This window comes from Rhinolophus ferrumequinum, chromosome X (assembly GCF_004115265.2).
Source record: "Rhinolophus ferrumequinum isolate MPI-CBG mRhiFer1 chromosome X, mRhiFer1_v1.p, whole genome shotgun sequence".
Lineage (NCBI taxonomy): Eukaryota > Metazoa > Chordata > Mammalia > Chiroptera > Rhinolophidae > Rhinolophus > Rhinolophus ferrumequinum.
In genome coordinates, this window is record NC_046284.1 from 46,842,913 (window position 1) to 46,868,212 (window position 25,300).

At 50.7% G+C, this 25,300-nt stretch overlaps 1 protein-coding gene across 5 annotated transcripts in view; it reads left to right on the plus strand.

The window, feature by feature from the left end:
• TSC22D3 (TSC22 domain family member 3) overlaps window positions 1-25,300 on the plus strand; it is a 61,761-nt gene extending 36,461 nt beyond the window's left edge. For 3 of the 5 annotated variants that reach the window (XM_033107045.1, XM_033107040.1, XM_033107063.1), the window contains exons 3-4: window positions 22,603-22,654; window positions 23,782-25,300. In XM_033107045.1, coding sequence (XP_032962936.1) covers window positions 22,603-22,654; window positions 23,782-24,012 — 283 coding nt within the window. In that variant the 3' untranslated portion in view covers window positions 24,013-25,300. Of the gene's footprint in view, window positions 1-21,537; window positions 21,888-22,064; window positions 22,229-22,602; window positions 22,655-23,781 lie in introns of those variants that run through there. The other 2 variants (XM_033107055.1, XM_033107072.1) reach the window with 2 other exon arrangements.

A 25,300-nucleotide genomic window follows, 5' to 3' on the forward strand; every position in this document is an offset into this window, starting at 1 on the left:
GCCCAGTGAAAGCTAGTGGGGTGCAGGGCACGTGCCTCCAGAGGGTACAGACAGAGCACAAAGGGCAAGAGAGGAGAGGGAGAGGTGGTGGGCTCTGGTGGCCAGAGTGCCAGGCCAGGATCCAGGAAACCTGGGCTCCACTCCCAGCCCCTGCCACCAATTCCCTGGGCGTCCTTGAGCAAGATCACCCAGAGGGCAGGGTTGGGGGAGCAGGCAGAGTGCCAAGACCTTGCTTAGAAGAAGAGCTGTACAGTGTAGCTCATGCCTTCAGGAGGTCGGGGTACAGTGTTTAACCAGGAAAACTTTGTACTGAAGAGCCACCTGGATGCCTTTAAAGGCCTTGCGTACATGTCGAGCTGCAGAGGAACCGAACTCAGGTGCCCAGGGGACATGTTAGAAAAGAGAGAACCGCTTATTCCAAAGCTTCCTGTCCTTTGCCTTGTTTGGAAGGCCAACAGGCAAGGATCCCTGCTTGAGGACTGAGGGCAGAGGGAACAGTTGTCCCTTAGCTGGGGAAGGCCCTGTGGTTGTCCTCTCTTTGGCCTCTTGTAGCCACCCAGGACGGCTTCCCTGGGGTGTGATGTTTGTCCCCGTTCCTAGGAGTTTGTGGGGAAGAAGCTCATCGCCATAAGCACCTATGCCTCAATATCCCTCATGTCCAGAGACCCACACCAAGGCCCGTGCTTACTCTCAGGACCTGCCTTCATATCTCCTCCCTGAGGTCCCTCTGCCTGGTAGCAGCAAATGTGCTGTTTCTGCCCTCTCGATGGGGACTCAAGAGGTATATAGTCTTCAGCAGCATAAAACACAATTGATAGAAGCTGCCAGTGTCTGCCACAGAGTAGATGCTCAATAGATATTTGTCAAATAAATCCACAATCCTGGAATAAATTCACAATCCTTTCCTATAAAAGACTGCATTTAATCGTAGAAATGTTAGCCTCTGGGGTAGGACTCGATCAGGGTCAGGAGGAAGAAGCCTGCTGTGACCCTGCAGATAACAGCATGGGGGCAACCACCCTCTGTGTGTATGGAGGGGAGGTAGGATACACCCACGGAGGGTGAGGGAAGGATGTCTGGGAAAAGGGCCAGCATACACTCCAGTCTGAGGGCCTCAGACACTTTCCAGTGCAGGAAGGCCCCATGGTGGTGTCTAATTGGCTGTCTAGTTGTTCTCTTCCTTAGTGAAGGTCCTGTGGCAAAGCCAGGGTGGGGCTGAGCCTCCAGAATCTCTCCTGGAACTCTGGGAGGCTTCTGGTTATTCCCAACCAGGTGCCTGTTGAGAAGGAGGAGCTTGGATTTGATTAGCACCGCCTGAGGGAGCCAGGACGGCCTCAGCTGGGGTCTTCCTAAGTCACTCAGACCTCAGCATGCCCCCTCTCCTCCCACTTCAGTTCAGGGACTCTGGGAGCCGAGGTCTGGTCTTTGCAGCTTTGCTTGCCAGATTCCTGTGTTGTCTATGGCTTCACAGCAGGGTAGGTGAGACAAGAGTGGCCCAGGAGGAAAAAACAAACAGAGGAAAGGTCTTTGGGTCTGTTGACATTATAAGTGCTATTGATTTTACAAGATTTTTCCATTGGAAGGACAGTGAACTGACCTCGTTTTGCAGCCGGCTTGGGCTTTGACGCCACTGTCTAGGCCATGAACCAAGAATCTGAGAGGCTATGGCTTTATCTCAGCACATGCCTGATAGTCACCACTCTCGGCAAGGCCAGGCCAGGGCCTCCCCCGGTGGGATGAGGGAGGATGTGGGTGGTTACAGGCCTCTCTGCTCCTTCCACCTTTCCCCAGGGACACTGTATGACTCTGGGCTCAAGCACTCTTAGATTTCACTGGACCTGGATGGCAGGGGAGAGGGCTTTTCAAGGAAGAAGGACTCTTACACAGGAAGCTTAGATAGGAAGAGAGGGGTTGAAAGGGCAGTGAACTAGGAGTTGGTGACTTGGGCTTGTATCCCGTTTGGCCACTAATTAGCTCTCTGATTTCAAGCAAATGACTTCCCCTCTCGTGGTCTCAGTTTTCTCGTCTGTTTAGTGGTATGTGGAACTGAATGATCCCTGAGGTGCCTTCCAGCTCTAAAATCCAGCAAGGTTTGTGAAAACTGCACCAGTTAGGAAGGGGAGAAGAATATAAAGAAGAGAGGAAAGAGCAAGAATGAAACGTTCCAGTACAGCACAGAAGTGGGAAAATGGCGGAGAGGTGCAGTGCATCGTGGTGAAGCGGAAATGCCCCAAGTGGAGATTCGGAGGTCTCGATCCTGTTCTTAATTCTACCACTAATGAGCTGTCTGACCTTAGGCAAGTCACTTACCCTCTTTGTACCTCATTCAAGTGGGAGGTACAAGCTCCCTGCCCCCAGACTAAGTTCTTGTTGGGAAACCTATATACACACATGGGAACAGAATCAGTGCTCAGTGGTGTGACATAGACCATGGGTGCGTTGGGAGAAGGGGCAGGTGATCGTGGCTGGTAGGCTGATGCCTTACCTAAAGGGCAAAGAAGAAAATTAAAGGAGCAGCAGCCTCAGAATCAGACAGACCTGAATGGAATATTGGCTCTGCCCCTGCCTGGCTGTGGGACCGTGGGCAAGTCATTTGCCCTATCCAAATTTCAGTTCCCTTACCCACAAAAAGAAGGAATTGAACTAGTTGATCCGTATGGTTCCTTCCATCTCTCTGAATATGTGGGAAAACAAAACACAACAAAACGAGGCCGGAAGATGCCAAGTAGGCCAAAGGGGAGAATTGCATGTTCAAGGAGGAGAAAAGAAGGGTGGTGTTCTTAGAGCAATAGTGGGTGGCAGGGGGAGGGGGGACGGTAGGAGAGGAAGGAGAAGGGGAAGAGGAAGGAAAAGGCAAGGCGAGGTCATCTCAGGGTAGTGATTGGAAGAAACACTGAAGCATGTTGGGTGAAAAGGGGCTTGCTTGGAGGGCCTGCTTATAGGAACCACTGCCTGGCACGGAAGTCCTGAGTAGGTCGCAGACCAGATGCTGAGGGTAGTGATGAGTGCTACAAGCACACTCACCCAAAGCTAAGCCCCAAGTGGCAGGCGAGGAGCTGGACCGCTTTCAACCTGGCAGTCCTTCCATGGAGAGAGGGTGGTCAGGGGCTCCTCACTAAGTGTTCGATACTCTTGGATGTTATGCATCACTGATCCCTGCCCAGACCCAGAGATACTTGTCATATGACAACTTCATGGCAAGAGTCGGTCTCCCGATTCAGAGCCCAGTTCTTTTGTGTGACTCCTGCCCCCTCCATTGCATGGTCTGAAACAAATCCTTGGTTAGAATTGTGGGCCTCTTAGGGGGAAAAAAATGGACTGAAGAAAAAGCATTTCCAGGTAACTGAGGCTCTCGGGGCCTTGTGAGGTCAAACCATGCTAGAAGGTACCAAGTGGGCCCTTTGGCCACAGGACAGTGAATGCTGGGTAGTTGTGAAGAGTGTGGGTTCTAGAGTCATCTAGTCCTCAAATCCCACCTCCATCTGTGTGACCTTGGGCTGGTCACCACCTCCCTGAGCTTCTAGTTCTTCATCTGTCATCTGTGAAAAAAAAATTTCTCTTTCTTTTTACATAAGGTCATAAGGAATAATTGAAATGATGCACAAAAAGAGCTTGGCACAGTGCCTGGCACATAAGAAACTTCAAATAAGTAGTAGCTGTTATCATTACTCTTATCGTTACTGGTTTAATAAATGTGAGAGTTTGTGATCTTTCCTACCAACCTCCCACCGTCATCAAAGACCTAAACTCTGCACTAGCAACTGCCCTGTTCCCTCGCTTGCCTCAGAATCCTGCCACTGCTTCAGCTGCTGACCTATGGGCCTCTGAGGCCACCTTCGTCACCTCCATTACAGAACCAGCTTTCCCTGGGTGGCCTCTCTGGAGAGTCCCATCTCCTCCTGACCTGCCTGCCAACATGGGGCCCCAGCAGCGCACAGAGGGAGGGAGACAGGTGGTGGGGGCCAACAAAATGAGGCCATGCATTGCCACCCTGTCACCAGTTTCCTGGCAGGGCCTACTACTGTGTTTCCCCGAAAATAAGGCCTAGCTGGGCAATGAGCTCTAAGGCGTCTTTTGGAGCAAAAATTCATATAAAACCTGGTATAATATTATATTAATATTATATTATATTATAATATATTACAATATTATAAATATTATATAATATTAAAATTCTATGACTTTCGGCAAGTCACTCAGAGAGATGAAGTGACTTGCCGAAGGTCATACAATTGCAATATTATAATATAATAGTATATTATATATTATAAATATTATGTAATATTTATAATATGTATTATAAAATTATAAATATTATTTTATATTATAATTAATATAATTATATTAATTATAATATAATTATATTAATTATAATATAATTAATATAGTAATATAATATATAAATACATATCGATTAATATTAATTACAATTAATCAATTATATTAATTATGATACTAATTGATTATGATATAATTAGTTAACTGAAACTAATTATAATGTATAATATTATATTATAATTAAATTAATTATAATATAATAATATTGACCATAATTATAAATATAATAATATATATAAATTATAATAAATTTATATATATATATAAATTTAATATAATATTATATTAATATAATATCGGGTCTTTTATATATAAATTGTTGCTCCAAAAGATGCCTTAGAGCTGATTGTCCGGCGAGGTCTTATTTGTGGGGAAACACGGTAGATAGCAAGGTCACCTTTTGCTTCTAATGTCCTCCTTTGAGAAGAGTTTGAAACAAAGCCCTGAGCATTCGGATCAAAGCAAGGACTCTGCCCCTACAATTAGGGCGAAAGCTTCCCTCCAGTATTTGCCAGACTGAGAGGCGTTGCAGCCAAGGGGATGAGCATCACGTCATAGAGGAACAGCTCTATTCGATCTGTGCTCACCTGTGGTGGGTGTCATTCGCCAGCCACTCGGAAAGCTCAGGGGCCCCTCATTCTGCGGAGGGAAACCCAGGTTTCCTCAGGTGAAAAGACTCTTGGGTGCGGCCTTTCAGAGGGAGCTGATTGCTTATGCTGGGAAATTCAGAGGGTGTCCCAAACTGCTCCCAGCCTGTTGTTCCTTGGGGGAAAGGTGGGGTCAGTAGAGAAACTGGTGGCGCTAGGCCAGGGAGGCTGGAAATCACATTCTAGCGTGCAGGTCCTGGAGATGAAAGAGCCTAGCCCATTCTCTGGGTTGAGAGGTGAAAGGAAAGATGGGTGGGAAGAGCAGGCGGGTGGTGCCTTGTGAATCTAGAGATAGCAGAGCAAGCAATGGCCTATCTGGCGAGATTTCATGTGCCCCAAAGCAGACTCCACCCCCAGGTTTCCTCCAGCACATGTAACCAAACGATGGTGTGTTTCTGAGCACATGCCAGGTGTTTCACATTGTGTTCAGCCTCTGTAGCAAATTGTCAAGTTCAGTCATTACCATCCCCACCCCCCAGAGTTCTTCTTCTTCAAAGCTTCCATGGGGACTGGCTGAAGTCAGGCATGGGGGAGCGGAGTCGGTTGGCACACCGATGGCCTGGAGAGGGGAGAGTGTGGCGGCTGGTGAATGAAGGCCTGAGGCTGACAGGATGGGTGGTGAGGGGACAGGAGTAGAGAGGGAGATGTTAAAGCACGGCGGAGACCACATCTGGCTAAGGACCAAGCCCTGGAGGAGAGGCAGAGGATGGACGAGAGGAAGGGGGCAGACCAAAGGGATAGTGGCAGGTTTTTTTTGTTTATTTGTTTGTTTTTGTTTGTTTGGTTGTTTTTTTTTTTTGTAAAGAGGGCTCTACTAAGTAACCAGAATGAGTTCTTCTAGCACAGCAGGGGGGAGACATAATAGTCCGTGATATCTGTCCAGGACCTTGCCACTCAGAAAGCGCACCCTGGCGCGCGCGCGCGCACACACACACACACACACATACAGAGTCTCCTTTAATTTTCATAACAGCCCTGTCAAGGTGGATAGGGCATGGGGTAATTACGCCTCTTTGACAGATGAAGAAACTGAGAGTCGGAGAGATGAAGTGACTTGCCGAAGGTCATACAATTTTAATGGCAGCGAGGGGGCAAGATCTTGGATCTCCTCTGACTCCCAGGCCGGGAAGGCCAGAACTGGCCTAATGAGCATCCAGAGTATGGAGGTAACCACCTCCACAGTGTTATCTCAGGAACACTGGGGAAAACCCTGCCCCATAAATCTCTCTCTCTCCAGTCACTAATGCCTGCAATTACACTCTTACAGATTCATTCTTTTGGCATGAAACTGTAGACCCTATTAAGACGTGGAAGGGTGCTGGAGGAAAGTGTGGGGGCACGGGAGAATATCTCAGCACCTTAGAATAAAGCCTGGGAGTGTTCCTAGCAGAGGGCCCTGGCCAGAGTGGGTGGGGGAGGGGAGGGCAGGTCAGGGGGGTTGTTAGGAGGAAAGGAGAGGGAAGGGAGCAGCACTGGCAAACCATCCCCTTTTGCGTAAGAAGAGGAGGAGTTGCGTCAGAGCGTGAATGCTGGCGACACCGAGAAGGGGGACAAGTCCAGCCAGAAGCAGGCCTCAGAGGGCTCTATTGGGTGACTGTACCTGGAGTCCTTGGAGGAAGGCCGGGGGAGGGGAAGACTTCCATGTAGCGGTGGGGGAGGGCAGCTAAGGAAGCAGGTTGGCCTAAGAAGCTGAAATTGTGGAGGGGTTGGTGGGAGTGGGGGAGCTATTCAGGGATCTGGCCAGGAGCCAGGGGCCAGTCCCAAGGGGGTGAGCTGAGGCTTGAGAGCTCTGGGCCCCATTCCAGCCCCTGACCTTGAGTCACCATGCAACTCGGCACTTTTCCTACCTCAGCCCATACACCCATCAGGTCTCTTATCTTGGCTTCCCGTTTTACAGAAAACTGTAAAAGTGACTATCTGGACTCCTCCTGACCAACCTTGTCCTTCCTACAGCCCTCGCCACCCCCATCCAGCATCCTGCAAGCCTTTGGGGCTGCATAGAAACTCTGGCCTGCTGTCTGTGTTCCCAGGGGCCCCCTCCACAGTGCAGGCTGCCTCTGCACCACATGGTCCTGAGGGCAAGGGCCTGAAGGCCTCAGCCAGCCCTTGGCCTGGTCCCTCCACTGTAAATAGCTGCATCGGAGGAGATTGAGACTAGGACTGTTAGGACTAGCAGCAACCTTAGAGGTTACTTTGCTGTTCATTCATTCATTCAATTATTCCATCGTTGCATGCTTACTATGTGGCAAACACTGTTATAGGCCCTTGGTATACGGCTTCGTGGAGCTCCCAGTCTAAATCGGGCTATCACTCATCCAATAAGTACTGAAATAAATGTAAATTTGCAGGCCCAATCATCTCATTTTACATTTAGGGAAATCCAGGGCCCAGAATGGTTATGGGGCTTTTCCAAGTTTGTTCTGGTAGCAGGGGCAGAACTGGGTCAGAACCCAGGTCTCCTGACTACTATTCCAGTGTTCTTTCCACCATGTTCTGGAAAGAATACAGCATGAGTATAAGGACATAGTATTTATCCCTCTATGTAGAGCCGGACTTAACCTACATTCAGAGTAGCACCTGGCCCACTTGGCAAGATTTGAAGATTACTGATGAACAATCTCCCCCTCCCACTGTTGCCCCCTCAGCTTGTTCCCACCCCACCTGCAGCCCCCAACCCATACCTGAAATTATATCACTGACGGAAATCTTTGGATTAAAGGCCCTGTGATCTGACTGGGCAAAACCTGTTAAACCATTACCTACCATTTACACACATTTCTCTGATTTGTCCTTTAGGATTGGCCCAAAGGCCAGGCTCATTTGATTGGAGGAGAGAGACTGGGAGTTCCCTTAAAGGGGGCATGGCTAGGGAGGGCAGGCTGCCCCCCAGACAGTAGAGAGGGGTCCCATGTAAGTCAGGCACAGGTCACCTGAGGGGACAGGCAAGAGGAAGGTACCTGAGAAGGAAGCAGGAAGGTTCTGAAGACAGACTCCTACTTCACAGTTTAGCCTTGGGGCCAGCCCTGTACCGACATGGTGACCGGTGACATATGGTTTCAAAATACATGTTTCCATGTCGTCTTTTCCTTGCACTGGATTATACTGAGTCTTTTGTCCCTTCTCCAGACTGAGTAGTTTGTAGATTTCTGAGGGACCTTCCCTGAATCTGGTCAAGCAGTTGCCCTTAAATAAATTGTCTGCCAGCCCCTGAATTGAAATGCAGCTCTGTCCCATCCTGGCATGCTAGGGGGTATCCCCTCTCCAGAGAATCGCAATGGGAATCCTGTAGTCAATGGAAAGATGCAGCCCCCACTGGCGGGCTTCCCTGCCCTGACCCTGATAAAGGCCTGTTTCCAAGTCCCCTGCAGCAGTGACGAAGGAGGTTCAGTGGGTAGGGACATTCATACTTAGAATGCAGCCCTGCCTGGAAATCTCAAAACTAAGTGAAATGCCCTGCTAGAAACAGTCCAGAGCTTTAGAATCACACACCAGAGATTCTTATCTGGCCTATGACCCTAGCTGGGTGACCCAAGACAAGTCACTTAACCTCTATGAGCCTCAGTTTCTTCATCTGAGAAAATGGGCCTAAGGACAATATGATACCCAGTTCCTGCCATCAGTTATGCAACCGTTGACAAGGTTCAAAAGGCTAATGTATGTAAGGCTCTTGGCATGGTGCCCACTCAATAACCAGTATGTGGGAGTTACTGGTGTTATTACGTAGGCCAGATGTGGCTTGGAGATCTCCCAGTGATAGGTCAAGACCAAACAGCAGTCCATCCTGGCCCTCTTGTTGAATCGAGGTTTGATTATGTCAGGTTTGCTTAAAGCAAGGCCCACCTGCAGGACATTCCCTGCACTGGGGATTCATGGGTGGTGTGCATGCCATCCACCTATTTAAGCTGTTCTACATTTTCTTCCCCCTGCCATGGACATGTTTACACAGGGGAGGACAATCCCAGTCAAAACAAGATGAAAATACACTGCTGGCTGGGAGCCCCAGGCTCACTGGTTTCAGGTCCTCTCCCAGCTGTCAGCGCCTCACAATAGGGCCATGGAGGTGGTGGGGGGCTGCCCGCCCTACTCCCCAGCCTGCCTCCATTGGGCCAGCTCTGCCCGGTGGCAGGCGGTTGGCCATCCCCTGGTCAAGACAGAGTGAGAGTCCGAAGCCCCAGTTTTACAAGGGTAAGAAGGAGGGGTGCTGAGAGGCAAGGGTTGTCCTGCTATGATGATTGCGTCTGCTGCCAGGGCTGCCTGCTGCACAGGCAGAGAAGGTAACTGCTAACAGGGAGTGGCGGAAAGCATTCAAACAAAGTTCCCCCCAGCACTCTCCCCTTCTGCCTGGCATTGCCCCAAGTCAGACTCATTCCTGTGGGTTAACTGGAGGCTCTTGGTAAAAGAAAAGAAAAAGGAAAAGAAAGAAAAGGTTACCCTAGGGAAAGAGAACCCATCAACCATTCATCGAGCACAGAGCCTTCCTGGGGGTCAAGTTCTCACCTGTGCCAAAGTGTAAATGAGTAAGCAGAACTTAAGGAGGACCTGTCCAGGAAACACGCTTTGATGAGCAGGCTAATGAGATTCCCCCGGACAGGACACTCAGGCATTTTGGTTTCTTGACAGCGAGTCCAGGAATATTGGGGCACATTTGCCTGTCCCCTGAAAGTGCAAGGCCACCAGTTAGCCAGGACCCATTGTGAGGCCCGGCTTCAGGCAGCAAACCCCCAGTCTCCACTTAGTCCGCCTGGGTCACTTCTCCTAGAAACATCCCACTATTTGGATCACATTGAGCAGATCATCATGTTTCTTTCCTGAGAAAAACTAAACAGTTCCCCTTCTGAGAAAGACTTTTCATTTTTAAAGGGATCCTCAAGATTTCAAACGCAAGGGTGACATTAATGGTGAGAATGCCCTTTCTCTTGGCGGGCATCAGGGTATTTTTAGTCAGGATAGTTTCTCCCCCCGCCCCCCGCCCCCAGTCGTTCCGGTTATATGGCTGTCACTCGCTCAGAATCAGTCCTGCTAGTCCGAAATCCGTCTTTGATGTCGCTGCCAGCTGAGACTTGGCTGCCCTACTCCTGGGCTTCATCAGCCCCCACTGCTCCCTGTGGGTGTCCTGTTCTCAACTGACCCAACCCCTCCAGTTAAAGATGGAAACTGACCAAAGTCTTAGTGTTAGTGGAGGACCAGAAGCATACACACAAACACACACACACACACACACACACACACACACACACACACACACGGGTGAATTATCCCTTTTATTGAAGAACTTGGGCCTTGGTTCCAGGTCATTAGTGGCCACTTACTCAATTAAATTGTGTTTGGGTTCGGTTTCCCAAGTATGTTTGATTTTCACTGGCCTTTCATGTTTTTAACTGCAAGGTTGCTCTCAGACAATGATCATCCCCAAATTAAAATGTTCACACAAGGCGAATTCATGAATTTGCCTATCATTCTTCCCCATGGGGGCCATTAGCAAAGTTCTAACATTTATCCAGAACACTGTATTTATTTATTAAGCACATATTTACCTCCTTGAGGCTGTATGCCAGGCCCTGGTCCAGACCCTGCAAGCATAGTGATGAATAAGGTAAGCCCCTGCTCTCGCAGAGCTTGTATTCTGGTCTAGGAAGCCCACTTAAAACCTTCTGCACGGCCCACTTCCGCTCATGGTCTTATCTGGCTGTGCCTTCGGTACTGCTTGCAAGACTAGAGGTCCTGCTGATTACTGAGTGCTTGTGCCACTGAGAGGCTCTCAAAGCCAAAACCTTGTGCAGGTTTCAGATCCTACTTACAGGGAAAGACTGCTAAGATCTTCAAGAGACTAAATTGAAGTACTGATTCCATTTTCACATCAATCCCTCTAACCACCCCCTCCCCATGAGCACTGTTGATAACTTGTGAAACCACAGAAACAACAATTGGAACCGGACAGAAAGTTAGCAGTGCTGGACTTTGAAACCGCATCGATAGGGCTGTTGACTTGGGGAGCCATTTTGCCAGCAGTGTTTGGGGGTCAGGGCCTTTGCTCATCATGGAGCATATCATATTCTTCTTGCTTCCCAAAGAACTCAGCTATGCCGCCTATGCATGTCCGCCACGTCTGGAAACACGAGCAAATACATGTATTGTTGCCGAGGACATCATCAGTCTGCAAAAAAATACAGTATTATCTCTGTTTCTAGACTTTAGGGTGTCCATAAACATATACGCCTTGTGTAGTATGTATGTTGGGGAAGGAAGCATCGTTCCCATTTCATGAATGAAGAGCTGGCAGTATAGGGGCTTTAGAAACCCTCTAAGCAGCACCACCCCCCACCCCCCCAAGCTGGCTAGTGGCCAAGTTGGAAAAAGAACATCTTTTCTTCCCACTTAACCAAGTTCATTTAGAATGGGTGCTAGAGCTGTGTTTCTCAGGCAGCACCTCCCCTGGCATATGCACTAGGGGAATCTCTCTCAGTTCTTCTTATCATTACAGGTATACCTCAGACATATTGCAGGTTCGGTTCCATTGCCACAATGAAGTGAATATCACAACAAAGAGAGTCACACAAATTTGTTGTTCCCAAGTACATATCAAAGTATGTTTACAGTATACTGTAATCTATTAAGTGTGCAAGAGCATTAGGTCTAAGACAACAATGCACATACCTTAATTTAAAAGGACTTTATTGCTAAAAAATGTTAACCATTATCTGAGCCGGCTGGAAAATGGCACCATAGACTTGGTCGACACAGGGTTGCCACAGACATTCAATTTGTAAAAAATGCACTATCTGCAAAGGGCAGTAAAATGTGTCATGCCTGAGTAAGTTCTGTCTGAGAGCTCAGGACCAGCTCCAGGGGCCAAGCCGGCTATTGCAGCAGTGTACTGTCGGAGAGAGATTGCCGGGTGACATAGCACATGCCTCTGAATTATTTCCCAGCCGTGCTCAGGCCCTGGTGCTGCAAGACGCCCAAGGAGTATCTGTGAAACTCCCTTCTTCTCACCTGCTGAGCTAGTAACTGTCGTACTTGGCCATTCCTCAGTTTCCATATTTACTTTAGCTCTTCTGCAATTTTGTCAACAAACTCCATGGTATTATTAGTTTTAGCAAATAACAGGATGTCAGAACAGTTGACCAGGATTCATTACTTTGCTGTTAGAGTGCTGTCCCGGGACATAGGGGCCAGTGTTTCGCTTAGTTTGGAAGGTGTCTGAGCTTTGGCAGGAGGCCTTTCCCGGGCAGGCCCACCACGCTCAGCTTAGGCTATAAGCCTGGAAGGCTGCTTTGCTGCCACAGCTCTGCCCCCAAAGACCTGGACCCTTCTGTCTTTGCTTAGTGGTACAAAGACGTCTGTAAATAGATTTTTCAACAACAACAACAACAAAAAATACAAACACTTTGAATTTTACATTTCTGTGCTTTACCCTAAGGTCTTGCCGTGGCCTTTAAAAGAAGTCTATACTTGGTAAGGTGGCATCAGGAATTAACATTGATGTTGTCAAGAAGGGGACGAGGGGCTGTATTTTAGGCTGGCACTGAGAATTTCCCGGCTTTTCACTCAAAATATGGTCCTTTTCCAACCCCATCCCCAACACTGCCTGTCTCAAGGACCAGAGGAGAGGTTGAAAGGGTCAATGTGTTGCTGACAGGCAACCAGGAAGTCCAGGCCTTGGGGGACGCATAGACTTTGTTTATTTAAGCCCCAAACCTAGCAGGCAGTATAAATTAAACATCAAAATAAAATAAAATAACAAAACGCAGGCTGCATGTGTACCACAGGGAGCAGCGAATTCCCCTTCTGCAGTCCCCTGGGAGAGGGGTCTGTGAGCATTGGGGCCTCCTGGCAAGGGGGGTGCTCACAAGCCAAGGGATGGGGTAAGGATGGCAGGGGCAGAGGAGCGCAAGGCTTGAATCAGGGTGGGGATGGGCATGTAGTCAGCTCCAGCAGGTTCCTGAAGGGGAATGAGTCCCAACCTTGCAGCCAATCTCAAAATGGACCCACATTTGACCGGGTGGTGACAGCCACCAGGCCGGAGGAGGGCTGGCGATTGTAGAAGATAGGCAGGGCTGGTTCAATGAAGAGGAATCAGCCCCTCCCAGTTCTCGTCGTCTCCCCAGGTTCTTCTTCCTACCTGCCCTGTGATGCCCTCCCCCATGTCCCCAAGCACCCAGGCGAAGAGTCGCCACCGCCACCGACAGCTGTGAAGTAAAAGTGATGTGTTCCTCATAACGGGCCAAATTTGCCAAAGATTAATTTATAAATCAGAGCAGGTTTGAAGTTTCCTTCTAAAAGCAGCTCTCATGCATGTTCTGGTCGAGCTCAGGAGTGAAAGGAAAAGAGATGGCCAAACAGACATCCGGCCCAGAATATGCTGCACCCCATCATGGTGTGTCATCCAAAGTGGGTCTTGGTGACGGTGGCACTACGGGGGCTCTCCTTTAGGCCAGTGATTCCCAAAGGGACTTCCATGGACCAGGGCCGGAAGAGCTGCATCCGTATCACCTGAATACACCCTCCCCATGCCACAGACCTATTCCACTAGGTTTCCTGGGGCTTGAGCCCAGGACACCTGCACTTTCCACCAGCTCCCCTCCTCCATCCTGATGTTAAGAACCTCATTTCTCTCCCCCCAGAGCCCACCACAAAGTTTACCTGCTGTGTGTCCAGTAGTCTGATGCTGATTTGCCAACGACTACTCTTGAAAGTCATACGATAATTTAGCTCATAGTTAAGTATTTGTGACTAATGATGGCAGAATGTGGCACTTTCCCAGGGCTTTTTGCATTTCTAATTCCTCAAAGTGTGAAAAGCTCAGTCAGACCCCAAAGATGTGAGTCAGAGGCTGATGTCTGTAGGCATGTCAGAGTCAGGTCGGGCCAATGCTTGGGCTGAGAGGAATGTATTCTCAGTGCCCTTCAAATCGCACTTCTCAGGTAGCCAGTCGCATATGGCATCTACGCCGGGACTGGCTCCAGTTAAAGCTGTCCTCACGAGCAGCCTGTGGGAATCATTTCTTAGTTCATTTCTTTGTTCATATGATTGATTGTGCACAAGTGCCGCTTGTTTTTATTTCCCTTTCATTTTAATGTGTGATTGACATCTTTGAACACTGTGGACCTGGCAGCACCAGGGCTTCCTGTTTCTGGTATACAGCGTAAGGCTGCAAGCTGTTTCCCCCATGCCCACCTGACTGCCACTCCAAGCTTCCCTTAGGACCCTGTCACCTCTGACCCCTGCACAGCACACAGCCAGCTGTGGACGTCAGAGAGAGCAGAGGCCGTGACTTTTGACACTCATGGCCTTGTCTAGAGTGTCCTGCCTTGCTATTTTCCCATGTCCTGTTGCCTCACTACCCCTTTGGGGTCACAGGGAAGCTGGCAAGAGAGAGAGAGACTGAGAGAGCGAGAGTGCAAGAGAGACAGCGAGAGAGAGAGAGAGAGAGAGAGAGAGAGAGAGAGAGAGAGAGAGAGAGAGAGAGAGAACGATGCCTTTCTGCCTTCCTATCTCTGTGTTTGCATAAATGTGTGTATGCTTTCGTGCTTCTCTTTCTTCCTGATAAGGTGTGTGTATTCCCTGTCAGCAATTCTCAAACCGGGCCAGGAGGCCTTCCTTAACCCCTCCCAGAACTCCTTTGAGCTCCCTGGCACTGTTCCCATGGCTGGAGCGGGGTGGGGGTGGGGGGAGTGCTGCCCGGGGAGGAGTTGGCCTTATTTCTCTTCTTTCTTTCTGTTCTGGGAGTAGTGTGTCTCCTGCCCCCTCCTGCCACTGTCTCCCAGATGGGCTGCCTTCTCTCCCCCAGGAAGCCCCAGGTGGGGTCGGTGCTAGAGGGCCAGAGGCCCCTTGTCATTGCACAGCCCCTCTTCACAAGTCACAGAGTCCCACAGCAGAGGACCAAGGAGCGTCCTCCAGTGAGCCCCGCTGAGTCGCTCTGCTGTAAGGTAACCGAGACTCTCAGAGTGCCTCGTAATACAGTGTGAGAGCGCTGGGAGCCTCATCATGCTTACCCATCATGGGCCAAGAGCCCGAGTGCCTGAAAAGGCTGGTATATTACCGTGGTTTTGTTCTCCAGGGAGCCTGTACTACTTCAGATGTCACCCAAAGTGGCCCTGGCCTCCCACAGTCCCCTTGTCTGCTGGCCTCATGTCCCCGACAAGGCCCTCCTGGCTCTTGTCTTCCAAGTATTGCCAGTAGCCCCACGTCCTTCACATACCACCCAGAGTAACCTTGACAACTGCCAGAAAAAAAATAGCTTCGAATTTTGGCTCTTGGGACTGCTCCATAGAGCAGAGGAGCTGGGGAGAGGCCTGGGTAGTCTGGTGGAGGGCTGGTGCAGGCAAGCATGCAGCGGCCATGTTCCTGCCGCTTTCTTTCCCAGCCTCTCTCAGGGAAGGCTGAAGTGGGCGAGCATTCCCAGAGCGTGGGCCATGACGAGGGGGACTGTTTGCTCATCTGAAGATGCTTGCTGGTCTGGGAGGGCGAGATGAAACAAGAGTAAGATGAGGAGCTGGCCATAGAAGGGAGGCCAAGACGTTCGTAGGTAGAAGTGACCCCTGCACTAAACATAGACTCCCTTCTCAGAAGGAAGGAACTAGCAACTCAAAGAACAAACACATGTGCCTCCTTCTCTTGACAAACCCCAGGGGTTAAGGAAGGAAATGGGAGTCCGGGACCCTGGCACTATCAGCCACAATGTCAGAGGAGCGTTACGTCCCAGAGCAACTCTAAGCTTTGTGGCTGCTGTGTTACCCCCATCTGGACAGGCAAGGGCCAAAGGGCAGGGCGGGAGAAAAAAAGCACTCCCAATTCAGAAGAAGGAGCTGATGGCCAACGGGGCCAGTAGCATGGTCCTCCCAAAGCCCAGACTGCCCTCCCAAGCACCCCTAAGCCCTAGGTTTTCTCCTGAAGCACACATTTCACTGAGATTTAACCAGTAGGGAGACTTCTGAGGTTGCCACAGGCCCAGGGTATTCTGGAAGGAAGCACGATTTTTGACTTGTACTACCAGTTTGTTTGTTTTTGACTTTCCTAAAATGTACCTTGCACTTTGAATAGGCATTTCAGCAACTTTGAATTCAACTCAGTTGAACTGGACTGAATTGAATAATGACAACCAGTGTGGGGAGCAGGGAGGAAGTGATTCCATTTATGGGGGTTACTTTTACAATCACTTTTTCAGGAATATCTATTTCATATTTGTGGATGGGCAATGGGGAGGGTTGGAAATGAGAAAGGAGAGGGCTTGGAAAAATTATGGAGGTAAATTTTCCCAGCTGCAAGACATAAGGGGAAGGGAGACAGGCATAAATATTGACACAAGGTTCATGCAGTTGAAGGTCCCCGGAGCTAAACTGCATTCGTGGATCACATTGCCAATTCTTCTAGTCGTGCTGAGACGCCGGGACAAACTGCCCATAGTTAGCCTCCAAAGTTGGGGTGACAAAGCTGATTTGACAAGAACACTTTTTTCACTTCTCTGAATGAGGGTGAGTGGGGTAGAATGCCTGGTCCAAATGGGGTTTGGTTCTGCCTGTCATCCCTGGTGTCACTCAGAGATTGTTTGTGAAGCTCACATGGGACCCTATCCGGGACGGAGCTGAAAGGCACAATTCATTGCTCCTGCCATCACTCAGTGCCAGGGTTTGGCCCAAATCGGGTGCTACAGCTGCTTTTCCCAGAGAGTGTGTCCATCTCCGCCAGGATTCTCCTTGGGCTCCCTCCCACCATCGCCTTCTGCATCTGTGTCCGCAATCTCCTCCCCATTCTCCTGCCCCCCAAAGTTGGGGTTCTGGGCCTTGGTCACGCAGGGACACTCACATGACCCACAGAGGACAAGGCACTTTCTCTGTCACAGTCTTTCCTTCTTGCTTCCTTCCTTCTGGACTTTGGGGATTTTCCACAAAGCCAAAGTTACGATGTAAGTGGCAGCAGTCTTCCCGTCTATAGTCTTCCACACTGGAGTGGAACCAGAGGGGAAGAGAGAAGATAAGAGAGAATCAAGGACAAACTAAACGATGGCGTTTCAGCCTCCTTATTCCCCCAGCCTCTTCAGAAAAAGGGACAAGTAAGTAATTAGAAGTAGACAGAGCTTCAGCCAGAAGGGGGCCTCCATGGAGGAGTAAGTAGGGAGGGCTGTTTCGCAGCCATCCCGTATCCCATTAACTGTGCTAACGCTCCCATGCTCAATATCCTTTTGGATTTCCTTTTCCAGTGCCTAACCCAGTGATTGCTTTCTGGCTTGTCCCACACCTCTCACATCGTGTCTTTTTCCGCTTCTCCTGACACTAGATCCTGTGTTTTGCTGTCAACGGTACTGAATCTTTGGGTAGAACATTCCCTGTAGAAAATAAGGAAGACTTGCCTATAAATAGTTTCCTTTGGGCTGCATGGTACACAGTGCTTCGAGTGTGACAAAGAGGGAAGTAAGATGTTCCCCCTCATTGCCACCCTCTATCTACCGCACCCACCCGAGGCTGCTCCCCCCACCCTTTGGCAGCGGGCTGAGATCCTACCCACGGGTTCAGTGGTCCTGACTGCCCAGTATCCGTCCCACTGTCCCATGGGAACCCGAAGCAGGAAGGGCTCTTGTCTAGAGAGTCTGGCTTTTGAAGTGGAACAGACCAGTGGGAATGCTGAGACACTTCTTCCAGCTCCAAGGGGACAAGTGGGCTGCCATGGCCTCCTGAAATGGAGGAAGTAGTCCTGGTCCTCATTATGCCACCCTCCATCTAGAAGGTCGCCCCTGAGAGAGGAAGAGATAGCTGTGTCTGTGTTATTGCTGAATCCCGGAGCCGTAGGGCTAGATCTGAGAGCCAGCAAAGGACCTGGCTCATCAGCTGGGCGCTCTTGCTGTGCTGGCTCTGGGACCAGCCTACCTTGTAAATGGAGGATGGGACATAGGGAGTTTGGACACATTTACACAAGGTTGCCAGGCTGTTGAATTCCTAGGCCACTGTTTTCTGCCTGGGGCTCACCTCAAAGTCCACAAGACATAAAGATGCTGAGAGCCTCATGGATCAGCACTTGACTCAGAAAAGTTAGATCAGATCATAGATATCTCGTACAGGACTCACTGCACGGTTTGACGCAGCTATTCCAGGCAGAGGAATTTTCTCGTGCACTGAGGGTTCAGCAGAAAAAAACCTTTTGGGTTCTTCCTTCTTGTCTCCTCCTCCTACCTTCCCTTATTTGAAAATCTTTCTACGGGGACATCTGTGTCCATTGTCTTACCCTAAGCAAGCCCTGGGATCCTGGGACCCAACCCGTTTGACGAGGGAGGACCCCAAGAAGTGATCACTTCTCACTTGGCTGGCGGCTGGCAAAGCAGAAGTGTAGAGCGAATGCAAGATTGCCAGAGTGTGGGCTGAGCCTGGGGCATCCCCTCAAAGTTGTTGTTTTCAACTAAACCCCTGACATGAGCTTGTTTTCTTGTTGTTGGCTTCATTCTCTTCAAAGCTGAGCACAGCAGGAATGGGGCAGGGGGAAGAATTCGTTAAGGTGCCAGTTACTGGGCCCTAGGAACAGGAGATCTGACTGGACTGCCAAGACTCTGGCCTTATTTGGGATACCCTGTACCCCAGGATGATGGACTCCATTTTGCAAGCCACCCGGTCGCATTAATGTTTCCCATTCCCTAGACAGAGTGCTTTCTTTGAGGCCTGCATGGCTGCCTTTCAAATGATGTGGGTGCGCACAGCCCTCTTATGGAAAAATTGGACTCTGGATATTCTTTCTGTGCCCCGATGCTGCTTGCCCTTCCTGTGAGTGTCAGAAAAGCCCGCTACACTCATGGAACTCAGAGGCGGCCTCTGGACCTCTCTCTAATAGTAGTTAGTGCTGCAGGCGTCCCACAGGTCCTTCTGCCCTTCACCCTGTTTTGCCTCCTCGCCACTTTCCTGGCACCTCCAACCCATCCCCCAACTGCCTGGACTCACTCATTTAACAAACCTTCTCCCTGCCCCACGAGGACTAGAAAGTATATTAGTTACGAGCTTGGTCTCGGTCAGGAAGACGTGGGCTGCACTCCCGGTTCTACAATTTCTTAGCTGCGCCACCTTGGGCAAGATAGCCTCTCAGACCCTCGGTTTCTTCCTCTGTGAAGTGATGGTGACAGCGCCTACATGCAGGGTTTGTGGCGCAGCCAGCACAGCCGATGGTGCTCGGTTAATGGTCGCTATTATTGTCAGCGAGTCTCAAACTCAGCTTATTTTATAGTATAATTAACATACAGTTCAAACACAGCCTAGCTAGCAAACTTAACCTCTTGTCTTTTCCCTCCCCAAACTACCTGGATATCTCTACCTCTGTGTCCATGTAAAGGAGGCCCCCCTGAAGGAGCTAATTTTTCTTCGGTCCTATGCCCTGTTTTCCTGCTGGTGGTTTGTTTTTTTTGTTTTTCCCCCTGCCAACCCATTTATTTATCTCTCCCTTTTTCTTTTCATCATCTCCCTCGGAATCTCAGGGTGGGTAGCAATAGTTAGTTTAGGAAATATTTACAAGCCAGTGAAAGGTCAACTCAGAGACTCTTCCTGAACCAAGAAAGCTCTATGTGGTACCGAGGGCACACTAATATATCAGGAGATTCCAATATCAACTAAGCTCCTGATTAAAGGTTTTCTTTTTTCTCAGCTAATGTGTTTGATGGCCTGTAAATATAGTCTGCACTTTGTTCTGTGTAGTACACAGGGGTCTTAGTGCAAACACCAATGTTCAGGCAGCTTGGGACCAAAACATAACCTAATGTTCTGAAATTGGGATTGTCTCCCACCTAAACGGGGATAAAGAAAAACACCACCCTGGCCTAGTACAGAACGTTTGCTTGGATAGTTCTATTTGTCATCCCTTCGCAAACAGAATGGCCCTTGTGCACGCATTACCACCAGTGGGGTCCAATGGGAGCCCCACGTCAAAGTGAAAAATGTTGGCTGTCCGGTGGCATAACTGCACTGGCAGCCTAGAGAACGTCAAGGCCTTCAGACTGGGCTTAGCCGGGGCCTTGGCCAGGGCATCAGTGCCAGGCACCTGGTTAGGAGAAATATCCTGAAGCAAATAATTACCTTCTGTGCTGATAAGAGAGCCACAGTACTTTTCCAACAGCAAGATTGCATTAAGGGATTTCTTTGGACCACAGCCTGAATCACAAACCGACTCACGGGTACTGGCCTTAACTTCAACCAAACTACTGTATATGTGGCTGAACCCAGTGTCTCCTTACGGCCCTGACTTGGTGTAACTAGTACTCGGAGTTGCATCACCTGTCCCTTGTTGTGCCCGGGTTGCTCCTTCTGGCTGCAATTCTGCGTCTGTCCACCAGGTGGCCTCACATAGGAAGGAGCCAGAGAAAAGGTCCTCAAGCCTCTGATTTTTTTTTTTTTTTAGGCTTGTGGCTGAAAAGAATGAAAACATGTTTTGATGGAAATATGTGTGTGTGTGTGTGCGCGCGCGTGTGTGTGTATACATATGAGGACAAGGACAAGGAGATGAGCGTTGCCTACTAAGAGTTATATATATATATATATATATATATATATATATATATATATATATATATATATACATGAGGCAGCGCTCATCTCCTTGTCCTTGTGACATGGAAATCTGTTTGTGTCTGAAGTACCCTCTAACCTTATGTATTCCTGGACCCAACACGGGGTAGGTGTTTTCCTGGGATGGTTTGGTTTGCAGTGCTGTTGTCTTTTGCTGTTTATAGGAAAGTAACAAAATCTTGTCTTTAAAAATAGGTACATGAGATCCTGGATAATGTTGAACGTGTGTTCTTTGCAGAGTAGGGTAGGGAGACCCAAGAGAAAAGGGCTGGCATCTTGTGGTCACTGCAGGGCTCACGGCCCTCCCGTCTCCTCCCCGCCTCCTCTGTCACCCACCTGGGCCCCTGCTGCTCCCTGTATGTGTTTCCCCGCTCACCCGAGCTCCGGACACTCTCTCCCCCACGCATGTACATTGGCATGCACAGAATATCTCAGACCCGTGCACACATCCTGTACGTGTCACAGATCTGCGCGTGTGTCAGTACACAGACACGCGCATCCAAAGGAGGAGCTGAGTGGATAGGTGCTGGGGTCAGAGTGAGCCAGCGGGCCAGCTGACTGGGTCTGGGGACATGCGGGTGACAAAGTATGCGTGCAGGAGGGAGGCTGAGAAGGCAGGCGGTGGGAATAAGACCGGGCTCCTGGTGGTGAGGGTGGGTGTCCAGGGAGTGTGGCGTGTGTTAGCATTGCAAAACCATGGGGGTATGCTGGCTGAGCCCTGAAGAGGAGCTTTTAAAACCGGCGCTGCCCTCTACTGCACACTTTCTTCCTCCTGTTATGGCATTTGTATTTATTTCTCTAAGAAATCAGCTCCAGTTTGGTTTTCACCAATCTCCAGAACCCTCTTCGGAGATGCCAGTTGGCACAAGAAAGTGCTGAACTGTTTACAGTCCCAGCCTCAGGTTCAGGGAGGGGATGTGGTTTCACTGGGCCACAAAGCCCAGTATGAGGCTCATTTGCATGGCCCCTGACGCCATGTGACGCAACCGGCTCCTCCTATATAATGAAGCAGGAGCCGAAATATCTCTGAGTCTGGGTTGGACTAGCGGCCGTGGAGTTTGTGACACATTAGGTGACACCCCTCGAGTTACTTCCCTTCAAGTCCGGCGTGCTTGCCTAGCTTTGGGTCCGTTCGGCAGCCTTCGCCCCTTCCTAACCCCAGGGCCGGACGCGCACAGCCCAGCCCGGCGCAGCGCTTCAGCATTCCCGCCCGCCCAGCCCGGCCAGAGCTCCCTGGCAGCCCAGCTATGAACACCGAAATGTATCAGACCCCCATGGAGGTGGCGGTCTATCAGCTGCACAATTTCAACATCTCCTTCTTCTCTTCCCTGCTTGGAGGGGATGTGGTTTCCGTTAAGCTGGATAACAGGTAAACACTGGCCGCAGCTTCAGAGCGAGCGCCGGCGGGGGATGAGCTGCTAGCAGGATCTCAGAGCGAGCCGCGCGCCGCCGGTCCCGGTTCCCCGCTGTGCAGCATCCTGGGAAGGGGCGGGGGTAGGGGACGCAGGGAGGGGCGGTCACCGCCGCGCTGGGATCCGCGGTCGGAGCGTCCCTGCGGCCGCTGCGCCGTGAGAACGAGCAGCTGCAGCCCGAGGCGGAGGCGGAGGCAGAGGGGCGGCGGACCGGGCTGGGCAGGGGGCTGGGCGCCGCTGGGGAGCAGGCCTGAAGCTTCCAAGCCGAGAGGGAATTCCTAGCTAGCTTCGGAGCTTGGTAGGTTTGCCCAGGACCTTCTGGGCCAGCGCTGCAACGGGCCGGCGGCGGGGGCCTCCCTGGGCCGCGAGCCCCCATTGTTTGCCTGTCGCCCGGGCTGTCGAGCAGGCCTCGCCGGCCCCGGCGCCCCGGGACCCGCGCGCTGCTGCACGCCCAGCTCTGGGCGGTGGCGGCGCGGAGCCAGCCCGGGTGGGGAGGTGCAGCTTCCTGCTGGGGCCAGGAAGGGACCTGGGGACTAGGTGCCCGGAACTGCGGGCCACGGAGGCGGAGGAGAGGAAGAGCTGGGGGCAGATGGAGGACTTTGGCCACAGCTGCCAGGTACTCAGAGTGGAATGCAGTGGGTAACCGGGTCGCTTTGCTTTTTGTCTTGGCAGTGCCTCCGGAGCCAGCGTGGTGGCCATAGACAACAAGATTGAGCAGGCCATGGTGAGTGGCATCACTGCGTCATTCCCATCCCCAGACCTGGCTGCTGCTTATGTATTTCAGGGCAGGACTGAGAGGGTGCATGGAAAAGCCCATAGCCATGCTTTTCACCCAAGAGCCTGCTTCCTGTCCCCCAGAGGCCTTGAGTAGAGTCCCATCAGAGTGGCACCTCTGAGGGCATTTCCAGTTTACTCTCGCTTGGCTCCTTCCTTTCAGCCCTCCCTTGCCCATCCCCGGACTTGGTAGCAGCCTCTGGCTCCCTCCCAGGCCTCTTTTCAGGGCAGTGTGCTCAGACACTTGCATTTGTCTGCATCTCACATTTGGCAGGGGCCAGAGCTCATTGGATGCAGCCGCACTGCAGTGCTTCTGCAGAGCCTGGGCTGGGGTCAGGAGTTGGGAGAGAACAGGAAACAAAGCACCCCACCCCTCCTGGTCTCCTCACCAGGTGGAGGGCATGTTCTACCCAGCATCCATCATGGCTGCAAGGGGTTAAGGCATCCAGCAGTTAGCAACCACTTAATTGTGCCCTGGAGCCTAATGGCACAGTTCCCCTCCCCCAGGGCAGTCATCAAATTCTGAGAGGATGCAGCGATCCAGTACCTCCCCCAGGGCCTTGTCGTGCCAGGCTGCAGGACAGCTGCAACTCAGTGTGCTGGGTCATGTGGAGAGGAGGAGACTCCAAAATGGCCAATTATTGTCTCGGTGAAGATGTGTAAAGCAGACAAACAGCGTGGGGGCATGGGGTGCATTGCAGGTCCTCCCTGGGATCTGGGCCAGCAGCAGGACTTTACGTGGGGATATAGCCAGCCACCAGCAACCAGCAGCAGTCTCACCCAGAAAGTTCCTAAGCGGCCAGCTTTGGAAGTGATAAGCAATTTGCAAGGAAGGTCCTGTGTAGCTCAAAAGCTGGGTCTCCCAACTCAGGCGGGGCTTTGATCGTTCAGCCCTCCTGAGCGAGACAGGGGTGCAGGACGACTGGGGCTGCAGGGCCCGCATGCTGAGGGGCTGCTGAGGGAAAGCTGGGGGTCGGTGGCATGAGGGACAGCGCAGGCACCTGGACGGGGAGGTGAAAGGGCTGCGGAGGTACCCTGCCGGCTCACGAATGTCTTCGTTGTGATTTCTTCTGACAGGATCTGGTGAAGAATCATCTGATGTACGCTGTGAGAGAGGAGGTGGAGATCCTGAAGGAGCAGATCCGAGAGCTGGTGGAGAAGAACTCCCAGCTGGAGCGTGAGAACACCCTCCTGAAGACCCTGGCGAGCCCAGAGCAGCTGGAGAAGTTCCAGTCCCGGCTGAGCCCTGAAGAGCCGGCTCCCGAAACCCCACAATCGCCTGAGGCCCCTGGTGGTTCTGCGGTGTAAGTGGCTCTGTCCTCAGGGTGGGCAGAGCCACTAAACTTGTTCTACCTAGTTCTTTCCAGTTTGTTTTTGGCTCCCCAAGCGTCATCTCACGTGGAGAACTTTACACCTAGCATAGCTGGTGCCAAGAGATGTCCCAAGGACATGGCCACCTGGGTCCACTCCAGTGACAGACCCCTGACAAAGAGCAGGTCTTTGAAGGCTGAGTTGCATGGGGCTTCGTCACCCCAAGCCAGTGAGCCTCTAATGCCACCGCGCCCTGGGGGCTCCCAGGGCCCAGGCAACTTAGCTGCTACTGGCAAAGGAGAAAGGTAGTTTGAGATGTGATGCCAGTTTGCTCCAGAAAGCATAAGGGGTTCTGCTTTTCATTTCCATGGACATCTTCAACAGCTTCACCTAACAACTGTTCCTATGAAGAAGCCACTTGTGTTTTAAGCAGAGGCAACCTCTCTCGTCTCCCCTGCCTCACCAAGGCAGTGCCACAGATGGGAGAGATTGAGCCAAGTCAGCCTTCTGTTGATTCATATGGTATAATGCATGGCTTTGTGCACAGCCCAGTGTGGGATTACGGCTTTGGGATGACTGCTTACAAAGTTCTGTTTGGTTAGTAATGGCATAGGTTTTCTATATAGCCATACATGCGTATATATACCCATAGGGCTAGATCTATATCTTAGTGTAGCGATGTATTCATATACACATACACCTACATGTTGAAGGGCCTAACCAGCTTTGGGAGTATTGACCGGTCCCTTATCTCTTAAGGCTAATTCTTTGACTGTGTTTGTTTACCAAATTGATCCAGTTTGTCCTCTAGGTTAGGTAAGACTAAGAGTAAAGGCAAGGAGGGGCCCAGCCTCTGAATGCAGCCGCGGATGCCTTGCTGCTGCAGCCCTTGCCCCACCTGCCCCCTGAAAACACGTGATGTCCTCTTTTGAATGCCAAACCCACCATTCACTGGTGCTGACTACATAGAATGGGGTTGAGAGATCAGCTGGGACTTCACATTGTCATTCGAAAACTTTATTTTTAAAATGTTTGTGAAAAACTTTCGAGTGAAGAGAACGATTGGCTTCCTGGTATCCTTTTGTGGACACGGGAAGGACAAGAGAATGGCTTTGACCCGACGGTGCCTGGGTGATGTGCTCAGGGAGCTTGTCTGAGAGGGGTTCTGAGGCAGTGAACACTTTCCACTTTCTGACACCTTATCCTGACGTATGTCTCCAGGATTTGGATTTGGATTTTTCAATTGTAGCTTGAAGTTTCAATAAACTTTGCTCTTTTTTTTTTT